Source organism: Aythya fuligula, chromosome 11 (assembly GCF_009819795.1).
Source record: "Aythya fuligula isolate bAytFul2 chromosome 11, bAytFul2.pri, whole genome shotgun sequence".
Lineage (NCBI taxonomy): Eukaryota > Metazoa > Chordata > Aves > Anseriformes > Anatidae > Aythya > Aythya fuligula.
In genome coordinates, this window is record NC_045569.1 from 4,377,740 (window position 1) to 4,405,624 (window position 27,885).

At 38.0% G+C, this 27,885-nt stretch overlaps 2 protein-coding genes across 4 annotated transcripts in view; one reads left to right on the top strand and one right to left on the bottom strand.

Moving 5' to 3' along the window:
* Positions 1–1,082: 1,082 nt before the first annotated feature.
* Positions 1,083–26,729, bottom strand: SLTM (SAFB like transcription modulator). 3 transcript variants are annotated; one of them, XM_032195304.1, is made up of 21 exons: positions 26,520–26,729; positions 26,046–26,133; positions 17,432–17,505; positions 16,935–17,120; positions 16,460–16,507; positions 15,511–15,538; positions 13,683–14,151; positions 13,070–13,119; positions 10,903–11,021; positions 9,202–9,351; positions 9,005–9,114; positions 8,838–8,917; positions 8,351–8,442; positions 7,963–8,126; positions 6,722–6,896; positions 5,996–6,120; positions 4,841–5,011; positions 3,642–3,956; positions 3,039–3,192; positions 2,088–2,245; positions 1,083–1,750 (listed from the first exon to the last, which is right to left on the bottom strand). In XM_032195304.1, the coding sequence occupies exons 1-21, from the start codon at positions 26,727–26,729 to the stop codon at positions 1,642–1,644; spliced, it is 3,075 nt and encodes a 1,024-aa protein (XP_032051195.1). In that variant the 3' UTR covers positions 1,083–1,641. The 3 variants fall into 3 exon arrangements, with proteins under 3 accessions (XP_032051195.1, XP_032051194.1, XP_032051193.1); XM_032195303.1 differs by having other exon boundaries at positions 3,039–3,180; positions 8,757–8,917; XM_032195302.1 differs by having other exon boundaries at positions 8,757–8,917.
* A 109-nt stretch (positions 26,730–26,838) lies between these two features.
* RNF111 (ring finger protein 111) overlaps positions 26,839–27,885 on the top strand; it is a 49,976-nt gene continuing 48,929 nt past the window's right edge. Inside the window, exon 1 of the mRNA XM_032194799.1 lies at positions 26,839–26,880. The gene's annotated coding sequence lies outside the window, so the exon portion shown is untranslated. The remainder of the gene's footprint in view (positions 26,881–27,885) is intronic.

Here is a 27,885-nt window from a genome sequence, read left to right on the forward strand (position 1 = left end):
TTCAGCCACTATAATTCAGTTATAGTAATCCATATTAAAGTAAACTGTATCCAGGCCCTATTAAGGGTAACGTTCTACCACAGCTTTGCTATACAGAAAAAGCAAAAGTCTATAAATACTTCTTTAGGCCTCCCCTGAGAGTTCAGCATTTTTTTGGTACTTATCTTTCTGGTGCTATTGAAGGCACTTCTGTTTTCAATTTAATAGTAGTTAAGGAGGCAATGAAGGTAGAAGCTTTTTACAGTCAGTTACACGATGTTCATGTGAAAACTGTATTTTGTCTACGTAGATGTTGGAAATCATACTATTCTTAAAGCCCTTTATAATCGACCAGAATAAGGTAATCAATAGTCAATACCTCTAGGACTCACTCTACTAAAGTCACAGTAATGGTAAGATGATACCATGCATTTGTATGAAATACAAAGATCCTATTTTCTCTTAGCTGTTAATTTTGTTAAATCATGTGCTACTGAATGCACTTATGAAAACTAAAGTTCTTCATGAAAGTTCCTCTATTGTAGGAGAAGTATATTTAAGAGTATTTTCAAACTATGGTTTGGGTTTAAAAGTGTTGCTGAAATAAGCAGGTACTTTTTTGAGGTAGACTACAGCCTACTTATTGTTAGAAGAAATTTGAGCAGCTGAACATTTCAGTTGTACTTTGAAGCAAACATTTTAGTTGGTAGACCTGTAATTGTCATCTGCTATGCTCTTTAGCTATGGTCTCTAGAAGAAGTAGTACCAAGTAGTAGAGGAGGTCCTACTGTATGATTAGTTACTCCTTTATTAAATATACATTCCTATATAAGTATGGTGGGGTCGATCTCTATTTAAAAATAGGCATGCTTTAAGGATAAGTAAAACATCTTTTGCAAAAGATTTTTGCGCCAATTAGAAACCAAATTGTTGTGATATAGTACAGCTGCAGCTTGACAGTGTCTTTGTTACAACAGAATGGTTTGGGAACTTTAAGCACTCATGCTATTCAGAAGGGTCTGTCAATACTTTTTTTGATTTGCTATACTAACATGTCAGTTTAATATTCTCTTCCTTCCCAAAAGACTGTTTCAGAGACTTACTAGAAGCTATACAGAATATGAAGGTTTATTTCAAAAGAATACATTTGCAAGAATACACATAAATGCACTCAATGTAACAGTACCTTCTGCAAAAATAGGTTACATAATACCCGGTAATGAAAGAACGATCTTATTTCTCTACAAATTAGAAAGCAGAGAGAATAGCCTGGATAACCTTCAAAATGGAGGTTATAATTGTGTATGATGGTGTGATAAGTAGCTAACTTTAAAGCATGACACCACGGAGCTAATGTTGGTAAATCAAAACTACTAGCACACAGCTGCAAACTATTGTTTTTGTACAGGATTAACAAATATTTTGGTTCCAATTTGTTTTTATACAGCTCTAGTGCCTCAAGGAAAATGCTTATCAAAGATACACAAAAACTATCCAAAATTACAACGTAACTATTAAAATGCCTCCAAAATTGAGAGGAAAGTAATCATGTTAAATTAAAAAAATTTAACCAGGACTTCCAGACAAGATTTCCTGTTTTTAATCAAAGAAAGTTTACAAGAGATTTCAATAAGTTATCTTGAAACCAAGCAGCTGTAGATCTTAGAATCTTCGTGGAGGTCCACCTTTAAACGGCTTAAATCCTGAGCCACTTCCCCTCTGCATGGAATTCCCTGTGATCTGTACAACTCTATTAATTGGTGAAGAGTTACTGGAAACAAAGGTTTTAAAAAAAAAAAGAGTTATCAAAAGTATCTATACTCTGTGCATACAGGTAAGAACATTTATCATATTACCTAACTGTTAAACTCAAGTCTCAAAAGAGACTTGAAGCCACCCAAGGAAAGGCTTTAACAGCACTACCACTAGTAATACAGGAACTGTGGAACCAGAGGCTGGCATGGAAAGACTGATTATATGGTGTGATGTACAGCAGCAAGCTATCCACTGAAAGTAATGCTGATTGTACTGAGACTATTACACTTCCTAAACATAAGAAGAGCTTTGAGGGACTGGAGGGGAGTGGGAGGAAGGAATATTTTCTGTACCTTGTGTGTGGAGACATCATGCCACCTCCTCCACGGCCATCTCCCATTCTCCTTGTGTCATGATACCCACTTCCTTGAGAACTAGGTCCATGCCATTCTTTCCTTGGTCCAGTTTCACGACTATGGCGTTCAACAACATGTCTGTCCTCATTATAGTGCTAGCAAGAAAATGAATGATTATATGATGTATATAATATATAATTATATATTCATATATAATTATTATTATATAACGAATAAATGAATAATAAGGCATTTTTCATTATCAAACACAAAGTGAGCTTTTCTATAAAGGTCTCCATTAACACTATTCAAAAATCAAGTAGTTTTTAAAGACTTTGGTCCATAAGCAGCTATGCAATCTTAGAAAAGTCTTGTTAAAATAACTCTAGATAAAATGGAACTATTTTGCATTAATGAGTGTATGGGTATCCGGGGAGCGAAGTTCTATGAGCTCATACTTTACTGCCAGTTCTGTGCTTATCTCTTAATCACTGACGAGCACGTTCCATATTTTTTATATATATATATATATATATATATATATATATATATATATATAAAATATTTTATATATATAAACACACAGAGGAAAGAATTAAATGCTTCAGGATCTAGTAGCATGGAACATTTAGTCTGTGGGCTTTAAAAACAAGTGATGCAGAATCTTTTTTCAGTGAGTAGCATGCTATAGCTTACAGTGACCAACTGCACTAGAAGTAACATGCGCTGCCTCAAAGATGCTTGACATAAGTACTGTATTTTCTGCAGATTTATTAGCTTATTAAAGAAAGCAAAACACATGCACCCTTCAAAATAAAAGTAACTTGAAATTAGTCAGAACGCTTGTTATGATTTATGTGATGCTATGTAGAATCATAGAATATGGTCAGCTTATTTTTCCAGTATTATTTTGTATTCTCCAACCACAAACAGAAAAACGTGACTTACTTGTCCTCCACCTCCTCTTTCTCCCATCACGCCTCGTTCTCCTTCCCTGCCTCCATACCCAGAAGCACTGCTACGGCTACCAGGAGGTGCACCTCTCACATGTCCAGACACTTCTCTTCCTGATCGGTCTGGCCTCTCACCTCTGTAAAAGTTGCTTTCATCAAAATTCTGGTTTCAGTATAGTAGAATTGGTACCAAATCATATTACATATAGAATTACATATGGACTTGTGGTTTTTAGTTTCCTAGCAATATGCAGTTAGCTTCTTAGAAACATTCTTTTAAATCGATATAGCTCTTTAAATAATTAAAGCTTGCATCTATTAGTTCACATCAGCAGTCTTACATAGACAGCCTCCTTACTATATGTTGTCATGCATAATTAGGTATAAATTGCTGGGAGTCAGCAAGTTTATACATGAGGTTTAGCATACTTGACAGCTGACACACAGGTTTTTCCTAATCTTTCTGGAAGGTGACTTTGCCACTCTTTAGGGTGGGATCTGTTCTCTTTACGCACCAGTTCCTGAGGAATTATTACTATGGATAGATTCTACAAGAATCAGTACTATCACTAATTTCTTGGTTAGCCAGCAAGCTTACCTGCCATCCCGTTTATCTGTGCTTATGCTTCCCTCACTCTTCCAATTTGTTTGCCTAGGTGGATTTGAACCAGTCTCTCTTGGATGTCGACCATGTGGTATTTCAGGTCTGTCATGAATTATCACCGTTCTTCTTTCATCTCTGTCTCCTCGCACTTCCCGTCTGTCTGTATCTCGAAGTTCACTTCTTGGTTGTGGTGGTTCATTTCTTCTAGAGTCACTGAAGTTCTTAGGATATCTCTCAAACCCTGGCTCTTCTCTTCGGGCTGTTGGGCGAGTCTTTTTTGCTTCACCTTGATTTACAAAACGTTCTCGCCTAAGTTGTTAAAGTAGGAAAAAGTAATTTGATTGTTTCCCATTACTCGCATTTCTCCATACATCTAAGTACAAAGGTTAGAAAATATTCATAAGTATTAACAGTATTTTTGAATGTGAATCTGTGGTATATATCTCAAGGCCCTTCCCACACCAAATTATATTTATTTTTACAGTTGTTAGGCTCAAGCTCAAAATGACATTTTTAAATGGATTTATCTGCTCATAGTTTCGGCAAGAGTAATATTTCAACAGATGCAGGACCTCCCCTTTACCTTCCTAGTGTGAAGCATAGGAAATGCTAGATTTCTGTTTCTTAAGTCAGCTAGAAAATATGTTTCACGTTCACTGCAGCATAACAGTTGAAGTACAGAAGTCACAGTTATGTGGTCTTATATTAATTGGTTATTGGAAATATTTAATGGAAACATTAAGTTGGTTTTGAAGTCAGCATCTACTGCAGAGTTGCACAGACTCTAACCAGTGTGACTCATGCAAGTCTTCTTCTCATTAGGTCAGTTGCTTTTAGCCTTATTTATTATGATGAATTATTATGATGAATTTACCAAGCACAACAGATCTAATCCATTGGAACCCACTTACAACTAGATGCTGAAGGAGGAGTAATTGCGGAATTTCTTTTGAAGTGTCATGAAAAAAGTCCACCAGTCAGCTAATTTGATGTCGCCAGAGAAAAGCAGATATTTTATGCTATGAAGGGCAAGTCCCAAGATCTTTTCAGGACACTACTGCAATTCTATTGCAATTCTATGTATTTGTTGCATAAAGCTTTTAGCATGACTTTAAATTTTGAAGTAGTTAGAGGTGAACTCCAGAGAGATAGAGATGTTGGAGGTAAATACCTGCCCTATTACTTAAACTTACCTATCAAAAGAAGATGATGGAACAGAAGAACCTTCTGGATATCGTCCCCGTTCTCTGTGATCAAAATCATTAAACCTGTTCTGCTGGCGACTGTAGTCTGAACCATGACTAAAACGTGCATCTGTATCAAGAGCCATCTTCTTATTTTCATTCCAGTAAGGATCATCTCTCCTTTAAGAGAAGCAAATGAATCCTTATCAGTTACATATATCCAAATCATGGCCTAACAGAAAACCATTCAAGTTACCAGTTACTTGTCTGCTTTAAAGACAAGTATTTAACCCGTGAAAAGCCTCTATCAGTCAGTCACTTTAAATAGTGAACAAAATCATTTAAGAACCACCTCCCCCCACTCTGGTCTGCAAATTAAAGAGCTGGTATCAATAAACAGTAATAAAGATCTATGCCACAGTGTACTGTCTTGAGCAGTTTAAGGAAACAAAACATTTTATGCCCCATCCATGCAAACTGAATCCATGCAAGATTTTGCCTTCAAAGCAGCCTTCTAGAGAAGCAAAAAGTTCAGAACAGTATTCTCAAGAAAGAACAGTATGGGGAGTGTCACAGCCTTGTTAATTAGAAATACTCAGGTACAGTCTTTATGACAAGAATGCAAGATACTGAAATGTATACAAATGAAGCTGTCTTTATTCCCCTAATGAAAAAATATTAGTGTTCTGCTACTGTCTCTACAATGAGAACTTACATTCCACTGTATCTCTGTTACGTAAATGTTATGGCTAAGGTCTCAGCCATGTGACTCAAACATCAAGTGATAGATGTCATCAGCTTCAGTAAAAATTAAAAGCCATCACATTGACTCTCTGAACCATTAATTTACCAGATATGTGAATTCTTTATGAAGTGGAAGCTAGACATTTCAACCATTTAAAGAGAAATGAACAGCTTTTCTCAGCAAGTGCACACAATTACTTTATGCTCTTTTGGTACAAGAATTTATTCACAGGCTGCTTCTTGTATTTCAAAACCTTCTGTTTCATACTTGGCATAGCCTAATGTAAAAATCATACTAGAAATTCAGTTCTTTTAGGAAGATTCATTTCAGGCACAAACACCTTTTCAGGTCTGCCATGAAGGCTGTAGCTGTTTGTTTTTACTAAGGGCTCTAAAACAGTGGTTTGAGAATTAGAGTACCTGTGATCTACATCACGTGGACGTTTCAAAGAATTCCTCTTTTCCTGTTCATAACGAAGTTGTTGCTGTTGTCGACGAAGTTCTTCCCTTTCACGAGCAATACGCTCTGCTTCTTTCCGACGTTCCTACCATAAAAGGGTGAAAAAACACAAACAACCTCTTACTAGGGAAACCTGTAAAACAGATAGCAAGCATACAGACCTAATACTTGACAGTTTTCTGCTAGAGACTGTCTGATATATATATCATCCTTGGAGAGCATTCCACATTAAAGAGCATAAGGACTACTTTAAGAGGAAGTGTTCTTCCTCTTTATATCTGGAGAAGCTATTGGCTATTAAGTATAAATATCTCCAGGTGCTTCCTTATGTTGCTAATGTGCTCACTGCCCAGAAATGGATTTCATTAGGTTCGCTCTGCCACTGTTCTCTAGAAAAAAACAGTAAAGTTACTTAAAACTAGCAATGATCTCGTGAATTTCAGTATCAGTGTTTGTGACAAGACATATACAGCTACTGTATAATCAGTAGCAAGAACTTGCCATCAATTTACAAGCTAAACAAGATAAAAGACTACTTTTGTTGTTTTACATGGTGAATTATTTGTTTTTACATTGGTTCTTTTAAGGCCTGGGTGGAAGGGTGAAGAGAGAAATTCATAGGAAGTGCAAATTGGGTTAGTCCATTATGACAGGCATATTTGTATTCTTTGACTAGAATGCAATACCTGTTCAATACGAACACGCTCTCTTTCCAAACGCTCACGTTCCATCCTTTCCCTCTCTAGTTTTTGCCTTTCAATTTCTAATCGTTCTCTTTCCCTCTGCAAGCATTCTTCTCGTTCATGCATTATTCGTATACGTTCTCTCTCACGACGCTCCCTCTCCGCAATTTCTCTTCTCCTGAAAAAGAAAAAGCAAAGGAGGTAGCAGAAACTCATCTGAAAATAATTCTCATCCAAAACTAACATCACCTCAGGCAGACATAGACAAACTATTTGAGAGGAGACTATTAAGAGAAGCCCTGGTATTAAGAAGTCTATACTCCTTCTAGCCCCAAGTAGCCAAACTGTCCTTAGCATATTCTGCAGAGCCATTTAAGCAGACAACTGATACTAGAAAAGTTTATGTCAAGAATCATCATTCTGATTTTATTTTTTTGTGCTGGATTCATACTGCTATGTTTATTATCTGTTGTTATTATTATTATACTATGTTTATTATCCACCAGATAACAACAGCGTAGTAAAGAATATGATCTGGATCTTTAAAATACTTTGTTTTAGCTCTTGCCTGCTTCAAGCTAACAAAAGTTTACTTACTGCTTTCTGTCCAAAAATAAAGACAAAATAACATTGTCAATATTCATTCATAATTCTGACTTGCACAGGTTAGGTATACATGTGAACAACTTGATTTGGCTTTCTTCTTCCCACTTCCTATAAAACAGCTTACAAGAAGCAGGAAAGGCATTTTCTCCTATAAAATTTATGCCTGCTGGGAATTCCTTTGTTTAGGGAAATCCAGTCAACAACAAGTCACTTTATCCTTTACAAGATTTTGGCCAAATAAAGTGAGACAAATAGAAGAGACCAACTGTTTAGTCCTTTTACGTAGAAACAAGATGGTATTGTGCTTGATTTGTCATTTAGGCATACAATAGTTCTCTAAAAATCATTATTTTTGGCCACATCTCCTATTCAACTTCTCATATTTTCAAAAAGCAAACTAGCATGCAGTAACACCCCCTCTAACAAACACTAAGCTATGCGTGTACACACATGTGACTATTAAAAGATTAAGCAAATTTTGGAGTCAGTTAATTTGTATGAAGATATTGTTAGGTAGAGTCCCAGACTTTAACATCTGAGTAAAAGGCTTGACAGAACACATTCTAATTAAATTTCTAAAAATAGTATCTGATCAATTAATGTGTAAAAAAGCCTTTAGCAAAAAGTTGAATTACTACCTTCGGAGTTCAACAGCTCGTCGTATTCTTTCCAATCGAACCATGTGTTCTCGCAATCTCTGTTCCTTCATCTTTTCAAAAGGCAAGATATCCTTTCTACCCCTGTATTCCCTGAATTTCACTTTATCTTGAATAATACGCTCTTTGTTCCTCAATATCTGTGGCTATAGATAGAGATTACAATGGTTATTTCAGAAGTCTCATTCCTTAGGGAGATTTCTGGATGCTATGTTCAAATATCATTAACTACTTATCTATCCCAAAGCATAGAGAGCTTCTATCTCTGCTTAGCAGTTTGCGATAATTTATTGACCCATCACAGTAAAGACATCAACAGTATAGTAGCATCAATTCAAATAAGGATTCTATCAAATCTACAGATACTTACTTTTTCAAATCTTCCCCTTCTAACTGTCCTAGTGTGGCCTTGGTCTCCTTTTGTTTGGTCTAGAACTACAACTTGACCTGGGCTTTTACCACCTAGTGAAGGGGGAAGAAAAAAAGGAGAAGGGGTTTAAAACAAACATCTCCATTTGCCTACTACAGATTTTCTTGGGCAAAATTTATAAATCTCTAAACCAAGCTGTTACTGGTAGAAGCATACCAGCATGTCTGTAGTTAAGTAGTAATATAAAATATGGAAGCTTTCACATCAGATATAGTAGATGTTACTAGAGTCTAAAAAAAAAAACAGGCGTTTAATTGCTTTGCTTCCACATTAAGAGCAGGAACATGCCCCCAAAATAAGTCAGACACACAGATTCAAAAGGAAGAAACATGGCTATATTGCATACTTATTCTTTTCTTTTCTTCAGTTTTTTTAGTGGATTCTTGATTAGGGCCACTTGCTCCATTATCATTCTTCTCATCTTTACCTTCTGTTTTCTTGGCTTCTTTACTTTCTTTTTTTTCAGATTTCTCAGATTTCTTTTCTTCTTTTTTGGTTGATGGAGTTCTTGTTAGGAGAGATGCAGAAACACGATGAGGAAGATTCAACTTAAAGGATTTTTACAACTTCAAAAGACACATATGAAGTTCTTACTTGCTGGCTTTATCACTTGATGCCGTTTTCTTATCTCCCGTGCTTCTACCTGAACCAGATTTCTCATCACTTTCCTTCTTCAGCTCCTTTTTGGAGGGATCACCTTTCACCTATATTTTGTCCAAAAGCAAAAAAGTTAGTACGGATTCTTGCATAAGATGGTCTATTCTAGGAAGTTTGCATCTTAGTAAACCTACTTTCTCAACAGAAATTTGTTGTCCATGCAGCTCTGTTCGATGGAGGTGTGCAATACATCTAGCCACTTCTGTACTTGAAGACATGGTTACTATGCCATAACATTTTGCCCCTGGGCTTCGTGCATTTGTGACCACCTTTGCGCCAAGTACCTGCATAAACAGGTGAAATTTAGGATTTTAGACATACATTTATAATAAGAAAGAGATGATAGTCCAATAATATTTTTTATCCTAGCTTATATGTAAAATAAAAACCTACACTCTGCTAGGAGTGATTCTACAAATTTTTAAAAGCATAGTTCACCTTTTTGAAAATTTTCAAATCATGGCAAATTAACGCTTACATCATGTTTTGACCAATAAGAGCCTCACGCACATTACCCAAACTCTTCTTTTGATAAATTACCATCAAAAGTTATTCACAAAAACACCACTGATGTGTGACTCAAAAAAGTCAGCAGCTGCCAATTAATCACAGGAAGGTATAAGCATTATTATGCGGTAATTTAATAAGGCAGAAAATTCTTCAGAGGCAACTAGCAGATGTGTCAATTAAGCAGTTTCAGCAACCAGCTCTTTGACACCTGCATCTTGACAAAGCATTAAGCTTTGTGTTGCTGCTCCCTGTTAGAATTTCTTTACCTTCTGGAGCTAATCTTTTTGATCTAGTCTTGCTCTAATGCAACAATTTAATCTTTCTAGCAGCCTCAATGGTATAGTCGTTCAGACGTTAAATATTTACCAATTTATTTAAATAAGAAATGTAAGTAAATACAGGTGCTGCCAAGCATCTCTACAGCAAAAGCAGACAAAGAATTAGAAGTTTTAACAAAATATACTCTCAGGTTTCAATACCTGTGAAGGTGCTAAATAAAAACACCTCCTTAATTTATTAGGAAAATCAGATTTCCAGTAATCAGTACACATACTTATTAGCCACAGTGTGAAGTTTCTAACTAGCCCCAAAGATAAAACAACATAACTGCACAAGTTCACACAGATGCTATGAATTCACACAGTTGACATTAACTCCTTTGAGCAAGGAGAAAACAACTGTTTTCAGAAGAATGCTGAGCTTATATGGATTTTTTTATTTATTTATTTATTTTTTAAAGTGTTCTATACAATTCCCATGTTAAACCAAACCAAAATCCAGGAAAAGTAAGTTGGTTTAAGCAACATGTAACAAAGCTCATAAAAATATTAAGACTCTTTGAAAGAACAGACATTAAAAGCTACTATATTTTTAACTTCTTTTTTCCATCATTCAGAAGCCCTCAGAATGCTTTTTAAAAAAAAAAAAAAAAAGGTTTCCCAGTGCAGCAGATGCTATAAAGACTGCTTGTTTTGCAGCAGATGCTATAAAGACTGCTTGTTTTGCAATTTAGCTACTGGCACATTATCTTACACTAAGTCCTGACCAGTCATATTAGTGACATTTATTTTCTGTCTTACCTCAAAATGAAGACAATTTTCAAAGTTAACTTATGGTTCTTCCTGTAAGCACAAACTCTTATTTTAGGTGCTGAAGGTATTGTGGTTTTTTTGTTTGTTTGTTTGTTTTTTTTTTTTGATTACACTGGTTAGACATTTCAACTCACTTGTGTTTAAATGAATAAATATTTAGTTTCTGTATCTGAATAGAGGAGGGGGTGGGGGAGGAGACACACACAACACACAATATCACACCACATGGAATACCTTTCCATATTTGCCAAAGAGATTTTTCAAGTCAGCAGCTTTTGTGTTGGAAGAGAGTCCGCTAACCCACAGGTTTCTAGTTGAACTTCCACTGCTACCACTAACACTGCTTGCACTTCCTGAAACAAGTTTTGCAAAACAGCCAAAAAATTAAGGAAACAAAAGGTATTATCAATATTGAACTAAACTGTTGCTGAAAAGAGAAACTTAGCCTGTTACCTTTAAGTAACTGTTTATCCGGTTACCTTTCTTGAAAAGACTTCTATACAAAAAAAATATATGCCATAAGATTTAATTCATTCACCCACGTATTGAGACCAACAGCTTGGCTAACTCATACCCAGAAGACAAAGCTAGAAAATCATACAATCCTCTGCTTAAAACATGCTTTACCCCTCATTTAGATACGTAAATTTAGCTTCAATTTTTTGATTCTTATTAAGTAACTTCTATCTAAAAAGGAAAAGATTTTTTTAGCACCCAACATTAATTCTTCATCAGTGTGTCTTTACACTAGTAACGTTAAAGAGACAACTGAAAGGTAAACAGAGGAGACAGTTAATCCTCATTATAGCTTATTTTTCCTAGCCCCAGAATGTGCCCGATTTCCACAACTTCGGGAAGCATCTGCCCTCCATCCAGAGCAGCTTTTTAGAAGTACTGCTGGATGTAGCCCACCAAATGTGATTTCACGTATACTAGGAAAACACTAATGAGAAGCTGGAAAAACATTAAAATTTTACATTAACATTTAAAAAACAACCATACAAGCTAACAGTACAAAACACCAAACGACACAAAAAACACCACCACTTCCACATATTAGCCATTTCTGTAGCAACACAGAACTAAGAACTCAAGAAAGTCACGTATAGGTGTTCTCAACATCTATTGTATTATTTTGCTCAGTTCCTTGTTGTTTGCTGTTAAATGTTTGAACTGCTTCTGATTAAGTTAAATTATAGCTAGTTATACAGGAGAGACCAGAACTGGAGCTCCAGTTAAGCAGTTGGAAAAATCTGGTAGTATGTTATTTTTGAAAATAATTAAGTTACTTTTTAAGAACTACCATCTTGTTAGCAGGTGGTTCTCCTTCAATGCATCGGTTAATTAAAGCAAAAGGCAACAAACCCACCATTATCTTCATCTAGGATTATCCCAATAGTTATTTTGATAATCCTAATTATCTTGATACACTGCAATATGCTTAGAATATCCTTAAATAGCCACTATACTGGCTTTGCATATGTATTTTAAGAGAGCCTTATGATAGTTACTACTATAGTTATTGTATTTGCCATCGATAACATGAAAACAGATTTGCTGTATCTTTATTTAACTTCAAGTATATACATATCAATGAACAGACAGGCATCTACAGAAGACAGTTATGTCTGTCACACAAATTTCCCCCCAAAAATTCATTTATCAGGTAGAGTTCTATTCATCCATTGTGAAATGCTAGAGATTGTGACGAAGATTTTCGGCAGAGAGCTAATAGGCAGAATAAGGAGACACAAAGAACGCTTTTGTTCAGCTCTGAGGCATCAGTATACCTGTTGACATTAACACACACTGGAGCTCCACTCTATATTTTTAGATCGTAATACCAAGTTTTATGGTAACAGAAGGAAACTCCAATGCATACAAATAGCTTCCAACTTCAACATACTAAATAGCCACAAGTGCTATTTTGTTAGCTAGCATGCTAGCTGTTATATTGTAGTTGACAGTTCATTTTATTTAGAAGTGAGCTAGAATTAGTCTATGTAAGTAATTTTGTTGGTGTTATGTTTAAGTGTTTTTTGCATTTTTTCTGTGTATATATATACAACCATTTGTGTTGAGCAGGCATATTTGAAAATTATACCAAATTCTCACAAAACAAACACCTGGGAGATGTTAAGTAGAATTTGCTTACGGTAATGTTTTGAAATAGAAGAATATATTTTCCATAGAGTCCTTAGAATAAATATTTTATAAGGAGTCCAACGTAAGGGGAAATACACACAAACACACACAGAGCTAATAACTACTGCACCTCCAGCATAATTTACTACAGACAAATGAGTTCAATTAAATAAGCCATTTTAGTGCATGGCAAGAAAGTTCTCAAAGAGGAAGGCATTTACTCCAAGGCAATACTACCCTAGCTTGCAATAGTTACCTTTATCATCCTTTGATGTTGTCTTGCTTTCTTTAGATTCCTTAGTGGAGCTAGAGAAGCAAATCAAAAATCACAAGAAAATTGAAAACACAGTATAAAATGCAATACTTACAAATTCTACTAATACTAATAGACAAGTTAACATTTCAAAAAATAAAAATAAAAAGGGCTAGGCTGTATATTTGAACAAAGGATTCCCTTATGGATTCTTGCACTGATTTTCCCCAGGATGCCTGAAGATCTAGATTTTCTGACAACTCTATTCAGTGGATATATGGCAATCTTCTCCAGATTTCAGGACGGGGACTTGACTTCATTTTGTGTTCTTAGAACTGATAGCTGTTCATTACCATCATCACAAGGACATTTAAAAAACTCGTCAATTTGAAAAAAATAAATAAATGCTGACAATTCGACAATGCAATCACAGTAGGACATAGTGTCTATACGAAGATCTTGAATTTTAAAAAGTAACTTATGGCGGTCAAAAAAATCTATAGGCAGGAGCATAGGATACTAATTATAAGATTCTTGCTGCTACCCCCTTAATGTAGAGTGATCTTATTGAATGCTGGTACTCAGTATCGTAAAGAACTGACATAGAAAAACAAACCTCTTTGCTTGACCAGAGGCCCCAGTAGACGAGGGACCTTTCTTCAAAGTATCCTTTTCTTTGTCTCCAGATTCTGCTTTCTTTGAACTTTCTCTGGCTTCCTTCTTGACAGGATCACCCTTCACGCAGTCTTCCTTCTTACCATCTTTATGGTTCTCAGTCGTCTCATAGTCCTTGCTTTCCTTCTCCAGGCTCTGTGAAATGGTATCCTGCCCGTCCTTTGGCTTACTTGCTTCAGAATCTGTAATTTTCACATTTTTACCTGTTTCTAGGAGGTCATCACCATCAAAATCCAGAGTGATGGCATCTTCAGCCTGGATTGTAACCGATATGTTATCATCCTCAGCTTCTTTCACAGAGGTGTTAGCTTCCATCTCTTCGTGAGCCGTGTGATCAGCCTCAGCTAGGCTTTCTTCTGAAGGAAGAGGTTTAGATACTTCTTGTGTACCATCACCAGAACCTGCTTTATCTAAGAGGATTTAACAGGAATAAATATGGCAAAACAAGAAGTTTAAACAATTTCATATTCATAAGCTAGAATAGGACCTAGAAAATACAAAGCCAGTTATTAGCACTGATGGAAGGTTAGGAAAAAAACACAAGGTGTATTAACACAAATATAAATCCTTTACCCAGGATCACTTATTCTTCATGGCAAAACACATTTTCTAGAGACAAATACCAAAACATTAGGAGTCAGAATATGGTTCCATCCTGGAGATACCCGTTCTTCATAAGAAGTATCCATTTTCCAGTTTAAGATTTAGCATGTCGTAAGAAAATAGTTGCTTTGGATGCTCACAGTTTGGATTAATCCATCTTTGAATCTTCCTGGTTGTACGACTTCCAGACTTCCCAAATCCAAAAGAGTTACAGTCTTGGAGAATTTCAGTCAGTCTTCCATACTGGTTTTCTTAGGCTTTTCCTTTCCAAGAGCGGTTTGGCAGTCAAGTTAGCTGTACAAGGTTGCTGCAGAAAACGGAGGATCGTCCTTTAATCCAGAGTTCGTAGACGAATGGTTCTCAGTCTTCATCCACTGGACGGATTTTCCATCTCAGTCCCACACTGGCATCTCCAACAATTCTTGGGTTTGCACTGAAGAGATACTTCAGTTGTAGGTCCCTCGTAAACAAGGAGTCTGTAGTTTTATTCTGTAACTTCAGTGTTTATTCCATCTTGCGTAAAGTGATGGTGTTCCATGTCCTTTCTAGTCCACAATATGTAGAATCCTTAAGACTTCTGTCCAGAAAGTCTGTTTGCCCAAGTGCATCATATTCCTTCTATAGTTTCACTAATGAGCACAGCTTAAAAAAAAGTAGCCACTCCACAGATTTCCAAATACTTGTTTTACCATTCTACATACAACCGGTATTTCCAAGTGACAGTTAACTCAAGCATATAACGGTCCATACATATGTTGGGCGCTCAAGTTCAGCGTAAGAGCGTATCATTTCCACTCAAGTAAACATCAGTTACTGCAGTGCAAGTTGGAAGCATTTGCATCAAGACTTACCGTATATTAAAATCAGAGTCCTTGAATACTATGGTTTTTTGATTCAGTTAAGATTCATAGTATTACAACTATTTTATACATCCACCACAGTAACTGATAAGTACTGTAATCAGCTCTTAAAAGTAAAGTAACTCTTAAGAGCAAAATAAACCCAATGACTGCAATAATTCCAGGTGCTGAACTTAATAAGGAGACAACTGATACTTAGTACTTCAGAGAAGACTACTATTAGCAAAGAGACTGAAAGTTACAAGAGAAAATTGCTTGGTCTATCAGGCTAAAGACCTCTTAAACTCTATTAAACTTCAAACATACCTTTCTCATTTTCTTCATCTTCACCATCCTGCAAGAAAAGGAAGTCAAGACTAAATGTCTTCTATTTTAGAACTTAAAGTAGAACAGTTCATATTTTCCATAGAACTTCTATCATACTAAGGTAAATTAATGAATCATAAAAACCATTTCCAAAGAAAAGATAATGAAACCAACCTTTTCAAATCACTGAAAGTTTAGTATAAACTTCACTGGTATTTATCTCCAATACTTGCAATATGTAGCTGTTTTCTCCCTCTAGACACCACCTTCCCTTAAGAAGATGTTTCTAAACTGTCCCTTATCCTGCTAAAACCTCCTGAACAGATGTTACACTGAGTACTACTTACAACAAAATGCAAGCAATCCATCATCAGCTTTGAAAGAAGAAACTACCTGGTTTCAGAAAAGTCTAAAACTAGATAGGACTTCCCTCATTAACTGTTTCTAAATGAAACAGCAATTTTAACACACATTTATTTATCATTAACACCTCTAATCTGTCCCTTTTCAGATGTCAGTTCTATGCAACTCAGAATTTTTTTTCTGATCTTAAAGATGTTACAGATGTTAGTTTAACAAAAATATTCTCCAAAGGCAAAGTTAGAAAGTTAAAACAGAAGTAGTAGATGTACATGTATATCTAGAAGGCTGTATACACTTTGTTATATACTTTGTTAACATTTGTCATGGCCCTTTGAAGTAATTTTAAGAGTTTAAAAAAAAATACCTTACTAAGTCTATGCACCGAACATTCCCAAATTAGACAGGAGTTTGCATTTATACACTTTTTTCTTATTTAATTAAAAAAAGTGTTCTATAACGTAATACAATAAAGGTAAACAGTCTCTGACCCTCTAAGATGCAAACTGGAACAGAAAGCAAGTGTAAAATGATCTTTTCCAAATTAACTGATATGAAAATCAGTTTATACAAATGATTTGGAACTTACATGGACACTTGTGAAAGTGTAATCTTCTATGTCTTGACCTTCATTTTCCTATGAAAACATAAAAAGGACTTGCTAAGCAAGCTATTTGTAACATACTTTAAATACATTCAGAGTCAATAAATTCAATTAATTCAGAAAACATTTTACACTCAAAATGAACATCAATGAGTGCTTTTCCTAATTTGCATCTTAGAGTTCAGTGTTCAGATTATGTACGTCATTACTAGTAAAAAGGGAAAAGAACCTCTTGGGAACCCAGTCGTGGACTGTGGTACAGTTTTATCAACTAATACCACATTTGTTCCAGGACTATTCAGATACAGGCCAAGAAAAACAGAAGAAAAAAAAAAGTAACTCATCTTTTGGAGATAAGCAAGCAAGACAAAGCAGAAAAACTAGTTCTTAACGTCCCATTAGCACAGATAAGAAAATATGCATTTTGCTGATAAAGAAGCACATTAAAATACAAGAGTACCTGACTTTCAGAATCCTTTTCTATATCTTCTGTTGTCTCTGCTGGCTCCAAGTTGTGGTATCTTTTCTTTTCTGCTGATGGGAGTTCTTTAGAATTCAAGTTCTCATCTTCAACAGATTCTTTAAAGTCCTTTAATTCATCATTTCCATCTTGATCACTTGCATCTTGAGTCTCCAATTCACTTTCCTTTTGATGTGAACAACAAATGTTTGGCATGATTATCAGCTATATTCTGAAAAAAAGTCACTGCCAAAATTGCTGTTTTTGCAAAATACTGTATCGCAGCCATAATAAGAATTAAGTATACTTCAAAAAAATCCCACACCTTCACACACTGCAGCATGACAGCTCTTAACACAGTAAAAAACAATGATCCAGATTTCCATGTAAATTAGCCCAGAGAAAACGGAGTTTTTTGTTTGTTTTTGAAATAAAGCAAAACACTGAACTTAAATAGCAACTGGAATATTCTTTTTTTTTTTTTTTTAAATACATACTTTTATTACCTTGACAAAGGAATCCTCTTCAACTGAAGCATCACCAGTTGATTCATCAGCTTCCTGCTTTTTACCTGAAATGACAGGATATGCTAATGATGAAAGCTGCTAAGCAGAGCAGGCTTTCTTCCAATACTGATTATGTGCTGTGCTACAGTTTATTATTCTCTGTTCACTATTATATAACCCTCCCAAAGTCTAGTGTTTTTGAGGCGGGGAGAAAAAAAGTCACACGAGCTAATATGAACAATCAATGCTGTTTCATAAACAAGCAGTTACATCCAAGTTAGTGATTTTGATATCAACTCTTCTACTTCCAGAGATGATGAAATTGAAGAGAACGTTAGTGTGTATTTCTAGAATTACTGGAGCTAAACTATACTTTAACATTCTGGAAAGGCCACTCTTTATAGGATAATTAGCAGCACAAAACAATTTAGGTTAGAAGGGACCTCAGAAGGTCTGCCGAACCTCTGGCTCCAAAGAATGCAAACTTTCAAATTATGATCAGATTGCTCAGGGTTTTATCTAGCTATGTTTTTGAGTATCTACAAGCATGTGAAGTCCACAGCTTCTACAAGCCTCCATTTTCAGTGCTTTTCATCACTAGAGGGAACTAGCAGCAGAATTGAGTCAGGTCAAGCACTGGCTTTTCTACATATTCTTTAGTGTACAGAGGGCATGTTCCATCAAAGAATTCTGTTCTTCCAGTACACACATGCTTTTTTCCTAATTAATATGGCTCAGTGGAGATGACAACTAGACAGAGTTCCCTTTGGAACCCATTGCATTTCCTTAACCCTCTGCAAAAAGGAGGCCAGAGGCCTAGATATAGTATGTCCAGACAAACAAGCCCTTTTTAGAGCATTCTGTTTCATTTTATCAAAGATCAGCCTACGTGACAATTTTCAGTAGCTCAAGGTGAAAAAGCAGTTCAGTTGGGAAGGAGCTTTACTATCTTCTGTTGAAACTCAGTATCAATTCAAGACATAAATGAGATGGCAATCAGGATCAGCACTTAACGCGTTAGTTTTTGACCTCATCTCTCTGCTCATCACTTCATCTTCAAACAAATGCTAAATTATCAGTTTTATACTCTGAAGGAATAGAAAAGGAAAACCCAAGCTGAAGTCTGATGTAGTATGCACATTTCTGTGACTTGGAATAGTCTTTTTTTTGTCAACAATTTTTCTTAGTCTTTCACACACAGCTCAAATTACATTTCAAAGTTAGAAACTGCAATACTACAGGATGAAAAAATATGTTTTCTTTCTATTTAGACTCCAATTGTTTTCCCTTTTTTTCCACTGAAAGGCAACACTGACAGCACTCCTGTATACACCATTTTGCATTACAAGGTCAGAAATGCACTAGTCTCCAGGAAAAGATACACTGCAGAAGTCTTTGATTGCAAAACATGAAAAAGTTCAGATCTAAATGCACAGGAGAATCAACAACACATTCCCATTTTATATGTGGAATGCAATAGGTTTGTGAGATTTTGGAGTAAAAACCCAACAGCAGATGTATACTTAGGGAAGCTCGGCTTCCCTCAAAAAGAGTTGTGGACTTATACCAGAAAGGACAGTTTTTGATATGCTTCACATCTGATGTGTGAAAGACAGACTAACCCAACTTTGTATTAATATTTCAGCATTCTGCAACAGAATCCATAACCACAAGTATCTTCAATGTAAGAAAGCAGTGAAACAGCATGGATTTTCTGTTTCAACCCTCTCATTTCAGTTCCTCAGTTTATTAAACTTCAAAGTCCAAGTTCTTTCCGCATCTCATATCCAGACAGGCATACACAGACAGGCAAATACATACAGCAGATGCTGGACATTTAGCAACTAGCTAGCATGTGCTATTTTGAAAACTACTTTAATTCACTTGTTTTGTCAGAGGAAATCTGGCAGGTGAACTTCAGAGGGAATAGAAAAAACAATTGACACAGCTGCCTCAAGTAAGTCCATCACTCTGCAATGACAGCTAGAGAACTGCATTTTACTGCCATGTCCCCATCAAAGGGAAGTTATACCTCTGCATAAAGAAGCCCTCTGTACCTTTTACCTTCTGCTAGAGTAAACGAGACAGACATATGTATCTTAATTGGTCTGCCTTTGCAATAAAAGCCCAGTTTGCTCTGAGTATCAGAGGCATTAAAACACATAAGGAAACCTGAATAACGACCTTTGCTTTGCAGCCTCTAGCCAGAAAGTGGTAGGAAGCTTACTTTCCCTGCTAGTTCTGTGTTTTAGGTTACTTTGACCTGGTTAGCACCACAGTACTTGAAAGGTCTGATACAAATAGTTTTCAGATGCTAGTACAGGTTTGTTAGCGACAGTAACTTGCTAAACCAAAAAAAAAAAAAACAAACCACCAAACCACCCCTGCCTCAATGAAAATTCAGAACTTCTCTACACCGATACTCATTCACAATGGACTCTCATTTTCACATAACTACTGTGAGATTACAACAAACACACTTCAAGGAAGGTAACTTGGATTACAAGGTATGTAAACAACTACAGTCAGAATAGCTGGGTCTTCTGCAGGCAACAGGTGCAGTGGGTCTCAAGGCACACAAGCTGCTAACACAACAAGATTTCTCACGTGTACAGGTTATCCATGCAGTGGCTATTGGAAGTGTCAGTGTTGTGAACAGTACTCCCCACAAACCTGGGTGCCTGAGCTAACACCACAACCACTAATTTACCTTGATGTGTTGGTACTCTCATAAGCTGCGCTCAGTCATTTCTCCGGCTATGGCAATTGCTACCCACCATGAAATTGCAAGAGCATTTACACAGAGAATGGGTAACCTCCTTAGAGGTAAGTAGAAGATCTGAAGCATCTTTAAACCTGCGTAATATCAAACCAACACTTTACTTTCTCATTGAAAAGTCTTGCAGTAGCTTAAGTTCATCATATCCATTCACTGTCCTCTACCCAGGGAATTGAGACTCCCCAACAGTATCCAGAATTATCTAACAGCTTATTCCACACAACTCAAACTAGAAACCTGCATCTCATGCAGAAGTAGAGTGACACTCGTCACCAAGTTTTGGAAGAATTAGTGATTGCATCTCCTCTGGTATTCCTGGTGAACCCGCAACAAGGTTCTCTCATACCTGATGCTAAAGAATCATTAAAAACATGGGACAGGAAGTAAAGAGGAAGATGGGGAAAGACAACCCTTACAATGGAGTAAACTCTTTATAACGTTAGAGGCCCACAGCTGCTGCAACTTGAATAGGACCACTTGTCATAACATTACCAGAAGTCACCCTGTTGCATTACTGTATTCTTAAATGGTATCATAGGGTACCAAGAACAGTTAAGTTTTTTATAGCTTCTGCACAACACCGCTGTTACTCATTTATTTTTTAAGAAAGGATGCACTTTGCAAAACCAGATATTCTCTAGATAATCACCAAGTTGCTCATAACATTTGCCATAATTTCTTATCATATGATTAAGCATTCATAATGCTTCCTAGTGCAGCTCATTAGAGATATCACTCACTTGCACCTTAATGAAGTTACTTAGGAAGTATTTAGCAAGATTAGTTTTTCCTAACAAGTTTTCTGAGAGCAGATAAAAAGCTGTAAGTAAGACTTGTATACTATTTATATCTCACTTCAGTAAGGCTGATGTATCCCAACTCAAGTGATGGAAACAGCTTTCTAACATTGGAGCCACCTATGCAAAGCGTTGCTAAGAGTAAGGCTGTGTGCTGTTTTTCAGGTGTTGATTACAATATCTTCAATTTCTAATCATCAGATCAAAACTGAGTTCAGGTATTTTAGCTTAAGAATTTAATTCCCCAAAGAAAGATTTTTTTATATATCACCTACTGAATAATAGGCAAGAATTCTACCTGCAAAAGGAAGTTCTCTTTACAAATAATTTAAGTACGTCTTTCCTCGAAAGAGGAGAACAGAACTGCATTTATTATTTCCTTATGATGTACTGTATGTTGAGTAAAATATTTAGGAGAAAGGAGGGTCTCAACAGTTGGTTTAATATTGACAGAAATACTTCAAAGTTTGCAGAAATACTTAGAGTGATTGAATGCATCACCGCTCAGATGCCTAGAAAAAAAAATAAATTAATTGACTCACAAAGTAGGTTTGTTAAGACAGACATGACTTGCAACACTAACAGGCTTAATTAGCTGACACTGCAGCAGTGCTGTGTGCAAGGGCAAGCCCCCCACAAGAGCATTTGGAGAGGTCACTTTTCAGTCTGTGCTACTTTATTCAGCAACTGTGAAACAGATCAACAGAACCGGCCAGCAAGGTCAAACAAGCTACTTGCTTGCCTCAATAAATAAATAAAAAAAAAAAAAAAAAAAAAAAACAACAACAACAACAAAAAAAACAATAATAAAAGCAGGGCAGCAAAGCTCAGGAGGACAACTACTTTGGAAAAAGTATTCTAAAAATATTTATTTAGGAAAAAATCACGTTATTCAAGATTAGAATTAAGCCATTGGTACTAGCACCCAGCAGATTACATCACATATGTAACACACACTTAAAATGCAGTTTGCAGTCCCTGTCCTCTCCAATGCTGGTTCACTGGGCCAGAGAATTCTGATCTAGTGCTGGGCACACTTCACCACACGCTGCAGTATTTCAGAAGTCAAACCACAAAAGTACAGTGACAGATGTTAACACCTTTAACAGGAGAAGGAATACTGGACAGTTTGATAAAACAATTTTAATATTTCTGAGGGACAGATGACATCGCAACAGATCATTTTCCTTACTCCAGTTTCCTTTTAAAGGCCAACAGCTTTACTTGGTTGTTTTAGTCACTTAACAGGTTTAACAAAGAAATGAAAAATTTTGCAGGCAATAGTCTAAGCTAGACACTGTCAGGTGTCAGTGACAATACTGACTCTCAGATGAAACAAATTGGAAATAGATGTAAACCAGGAGGAGACTAAAGCTGCAAAATAATAGGTGACTAAGTGGCCTTAGAAACCTGAAAAGCATCAGAAAACATCTTTGCCCACATTAATACTCTGAAGTTAAAATTGCTTAGTCCAAAATCTGTTCTTCATCTACACAATGCAAAACGTGGCAGAAAAGTAGTTTTCAATCACTGCATTACGATGTATCAATGCAATGCTACCATATTTTTGATTACAGATACTTCAAAGGAACGTTCATATCACAAGCATTAAGAAGATTTAATACTAGCAGTAACCTGCTCTAAATTCTAGAATAACAGAACATTGAAGCTTGAAAAGAACACTTTAAAAAAACTGCCACGTTTTTTACAAAAATGAATTTTTCTTACAGCTGCTAAGTTCCAGGGAGTGGAGGCACAACTGAGGCAATTAAAGTTGGCTTGATGGAACACCCGGGATTTATTCAAGTTCAGGCTTTCAGACTTGAATTGTCAAAGCCAGCCAATCTCACCTATATAGCTCTTTTAATTAGTTGTTCTGTAGCTCTTCTTTACTCCAGATAGTTAAATTAGCTTCAGGTAAGAAGTGTTACATTTTGACTAACTTTAAGTCTAGAATTGATCAAGGATTTTGCTTGCATTACAGATTCCTTCTGCAAGTAGGAGTCTTGATGTAAAAGCTTCTAACAGCACACTTCCCTCATGAGTGGATCCACACGGCTCCCTGTGTTTTATCTACATGTTGGCAGGTCTGTAAATGCTCTGTTTTAAATAAAACTCATTCCCCCCTCCCCCCCCCATCCATACAGTATCACATGCTGCAGAACTGGTGAGGTACTGTTTGTAGAAGAAAGTCTATATTCAAGTCAGTTTAATTAAGACCTTATTCTTCTGTTCATGGTAGTTTTTATAGCTGTTTCTTCCCTGTCTCGTAAAAAGCTGGTTCAGTACCACCACTGTCAAAAGCTTGTCATAGTCTAGTAGAAGTCTACAGTACACACTCAGCTGAGTGAGAGGGAGAACAAACAGAGTACCCTCCCCTTCCTCCCAACTCAGCCTGCATCAATATTCTGGATTAAGGTTTTCTGACACTGCTATGGAATTAGCCACCTCACTGTTTCCAAAGATCTTAAAGAGATGCAGTAGAACTGGCTACATTCAGAACTAAAACTGATGGCCACCTGACACGATTGATTCTACCCCCTGCAAGAAATCTCCCACTCCTTGGCCTTTTCCGAGGCTGTGTTTTCTTTGTAACTCCAACAAATATCTAGTATTCCTACCCTCCTTTGTACAGCAGTGATAGCATGAAAAACTACTGTAGAACTCAGTGTCATTTATTTTACTGATAGGCAGCAGTAAAATAATTAAAATAAAAACTCACTAGAGTTAGTCTGAAGCTCTTGGGAGAGGCAAAGCACTAGCAAAAGGCTAGGAACAATCTGTGAGCAAAATCAGTAAAGGGCACAACACTACGCATAGCAAAGACCATGTACAAGTACAAGAAGGATCAAGATAGTTAATTTCAAGAGAAAATCCAGTTGATAGGCATGCATCTTCTACATGCCTTCGAAAGTTCCCTAGTGACACGGCTGGGAACAGATTTTTTCTAAGTGCTACATTTCCAAGTTTAGAGGTAAACCAGTAAGGAGGGAAATTCTTGGTAACCAGTAAGATATTTCAACAACAAGGATAAGAAGAGGGAAAGATAACATCAAAATCAGCAGTTAAGACCACAAGGGACAGCTGAAAAGAAAGCAAAGAACTTCTGTGGAACACCTTTCCTTCCAGCTCAAAGGTACTTAACAGAAAGAACAGTTAGTAGTGATCCAGTAAGATCCAGAAAGATTTTCCCTAGACAAATTAATGAGTTCTTGTTCCTTACTTGGAAGATTAATGCTGCATAAACCTCTCAAAGTTTTGGCACAAAGTTTGCTCATAAGACTTTTGTAATCTGAAAAGTACTGAGAAATTCTCCAGTTCAGAGTGAGCCAGTACCAACTTCATGGAGGTCATATTTAGCTCTGAGTTGTAGCAAGGCTGTACATCTCGTACATGAGCCTTACAATTTAGTTCCATAAAAGAGGTGGCAGCACGCAGCTACTGAATGAAGCCTCAGCTCAGGCAGCAGCATCACTAGTAGGGAAGCAATCTTTGCAGAAGCAAAATAGCACGAGTATAGAAGAGGCCAGTTCAAACACATCGTGCATGTCATCAATCTAGTTTGGAAAATAGGAGGATGAAAAGCAGGAGATAAGGGAAACTTTTATTACAGCAGAACAAACAGCCATTTAGGTCTCTACATTAAAAATTGTGGAAGCATTCCCTTGTTTAGCTTCCATGTAGTTTTCTTAAGCATCAGTTACCTTTCCCAAAATAAGGAATAAAGCAATGCCACAGAAAATGAAACTGCATTGCTGGCTTATTTTCCTCACACTTTTCTAGTGTGCCAAAAGCACAGAAGAGTTACTACTCAAACTTCCTATACAGGTATGTTTTATTAATAAATTCCCCATTCACAGCACCAGGCAAAAACGTTAATAATCATTTCCATCACAACACTCAGCCTAAGACAAATGACACTGTTATAAGGTTGATCATTTCCACAACAGGTATCTATAGCACATGTGTGAACATACCTAGCATATATGTTCAATGAAGAATACTATGCATAAAACAGGAGTTTCCTTCCCCAGTATTATTTTGCAGGTTATGGATGTCCCCAGAAAAACAGGAAACAGTATCATCATTGTCCCCCCTCTCACTCCACCCCCAAAAAAATCTTAAAATAGTTATGCATAAGGAAACACAGCCAATGCAACCATTGCCAAATATACCAACTTAAGATCTAAATAGTTAGTTTTTACAACTTAAGAACTCAAGTCTCCTAACTGGATGTTTCATTTCCCAGAAAGCCTTCAAATCATAATCAGGAAACTCTTACTTATAAATCTTGTCTTACTTCAGCAAAAAGTATGTTTATAAATCTGCACAACACAATACTCTTCAGGCCGTGACCCCTACCACAAACATCACTACTTGGGGTCCCTTCCCATGGCTAAACAACCTCTTAGTTTTCCCTCTGCCATTGCGCAGAGACTCAGTCTCTACACTGATGTCCATGTCTAGCATCAGAGCTGCATGGTTCCTATACCCATTTTGCCTACGTTCAGGAGGCAAAGTCCACACTCAGGACCCCCTGCACACAGCATATTCCAAAAAAATAAATCTCACAGACCATCTGTACAGTCTGAGCACACACAGTAGAAGTCTCCAAGATCAGATCCTGTCAGAAGGCTGTACAGCCACTACCTCATAAAACATCACCTACCCAATCCATTTTCCATATATACCCGGTATCCCTATGCTCTGCAAGGGCCCCTTAAGCCTCAACACATTTCTCCACACATCCCACACCCGCAAGGATAAGTAGATGTGTGACACAGAGACAGACACAGCAGCGTGCAGGAGAAGGAAGTGAGCAGGTGAAACAGGTGGCGATGGGGGGAACGGAGATGGGGGAAGGAGAAGCAGTGCCCGACAGTGGGTGAGGAGAATGAGGTGTGTTACGTGACAGAAGTAATGAGCAGAACTGCAGCCACGCTACAGGCTACAACCATACACTCCTTAAAGGCGATATATGCAACAAAAAGCTCTTTTAAATACATAATCTATATTAACAGATTTTAACCTTTGCCTTTAGTTGGTTTCTTGGTGGGTGTGTCAGCTGAAACAGTTATTTCAATATTATCTGGATCACCTCCTTCCTCTTCAATAGCCTGAATGAGACAAAAAAGGACAGTTTTTAACTGAGTTCGATTGGAAGCTAGACAATTTGACTTCAGCAAGCATCACTGAGCCAAAACACGTATTCTCTGAAACTATTAGGTATTTTACGAACCACCCTAGGTTAAACCTCGCACTGAAAGCTGGGGGAGGCCGAGGAGAGGCCGGGGCTGACGGCCACAGCTCCAGCCGCGGCAGCGACCCCTCGGAGGGGCAGCCTGGCGACAAGCAGCACGCCTCATAACGCGAGGAGGCCTCCACGCCACACACGGGGCCGTGGCACAGCAGCAGCAGAAGCTCCGAGCCGCCGGCAGGGCGCCCCGCCACAGCGGCCCCGCCGCGGGCAGCACGGGCCGGGCCCCTCAGCGGGGCCTCTCACCTGCTTGAGGCGGGAGATGAGCACCGTCTTGACGCCGGTGACGTCCAGGTTGCGCCGCTTCAGCTCCGACTTGAGGTCGATGACGCGCAGCTCCGCCAGCTTCTTGCTCTCGGTGGGGGGAGGCGGAGGCGGCGGCGCCGCGGCCGCCGGGGCGCTGGGAGCCGCGGGAGCCCCCGCAGCGGCGGCGGGAGAGGAGGCGGCGGCGGCCATCTTAGGGCGAGGGAGCGCGGCGGCGGCACGCACAATGAGCCCCCCCCCCCGCCCGGCCGGCCGCGAGTACCCGGATGGAGGCCGCGGCCGACCTGGCGGCGCGGCGCAGGCGCGGTGCGGCTCACCTGGCCCCGGGACCTCCCCGCCAGAGGTGGGCGGCGGGCGGGGAGGGGAGGGGAGGGGGCGCCGCTTCGGGCCCGCCCAGGAAGGCCGGGCCGGGGCTCGGGGCCTGGGGCTCGGGGCTGGGCTCTCGGCGCGGCCGGGAGGTGCCCCGGGGCGGCGGGAGGCGCGGGGCGGCCGGGCTGGGGGCAGGCGGCGGCCCCCTGCGGGGAGGGGGGGGGTGTTTGTGCCACACAGCGGGGTACGGCCCTCCCGTCGTCATGGCGTTCACCTCCCGTCAGAAGCGCTCCCGGTAATCGTGTCAATATTCGATCTTATGAATGCGATTAAATCTGCAACTAAGGAAGAATCTGTGAGCTCGAATGTATCTGGCACCGGTTTGTCACAACGGTCTGCTTGTTCTGTCCCTTCACTCAAAACAGCCTCCTGATAAAATCAAAAAAGTGTTCATTTTATTTAATAAACCTTAACTAAACCTATTTTTTTTGGTGCAAAGTAAGTCCCAAATCCAGCAAAGGCCTGTAACGCCATCCTCTTTTTCTGTTCTCAAAATGCAGGTGAAGTATGTAGGAGACACTTACGTAGTTACCATTTAAAAAAGACTGATATCCGGATATGTAAAAGTCAAGCACGTAGTTAAGTCTCAATGGAAACAACTTGGCCTGATGATTGCATGAGTGTTTTAAATGTGCAGTGGTGCTGCTCGATGTGGTAAAGATTTATAAAAACAACAATCTCAAGTAAGAAATCTGCATGTGTTCTTGCTTATGCTGTCCTCTATGATAGTATTTGCCTTGACATGAAATACATCAGGATTGTCTGTGAGGTTAACCAAGTAACTCCTTAACTTTACTGTAGGCTATAGCAACAGATTTTGTGGGTGTTTGTATAACATTTAAACAATACATAGGAAAGTCGTACATTTGTTTATTTACATACTGTTTTGAATTCAGGAATGTATCAAAATCTCAGTCAGGACTGTGAGCTTCTCAGTGGTAAGCTCCTGTACAAATACAGATAAAACCCACTGGTTAGG

Coding starts and splice junctions, on each gene's coding strand:
- SLTM (XM_032195302.1), bottom strand. CDS start 26,729: ATGGCCGCCGCCGCCTCCTCTCCCGCCGCCGCTGCGGGGGCTCCCGCG. Junction 3,193..3,641: donor ACAGATAAACGGGATGGCAG/GTAAGCTTGCTG, acceptor TTTTGATGAAAG/CAACTTTTACAGAGGTGAGA. Junction 2,246..3,038: donor AAAGAGGAGGTGGAGGACAA/GTAAGTCACGTT, acceptor TTTTCTTGCTAG/CACTATAATGAGGACAGACA.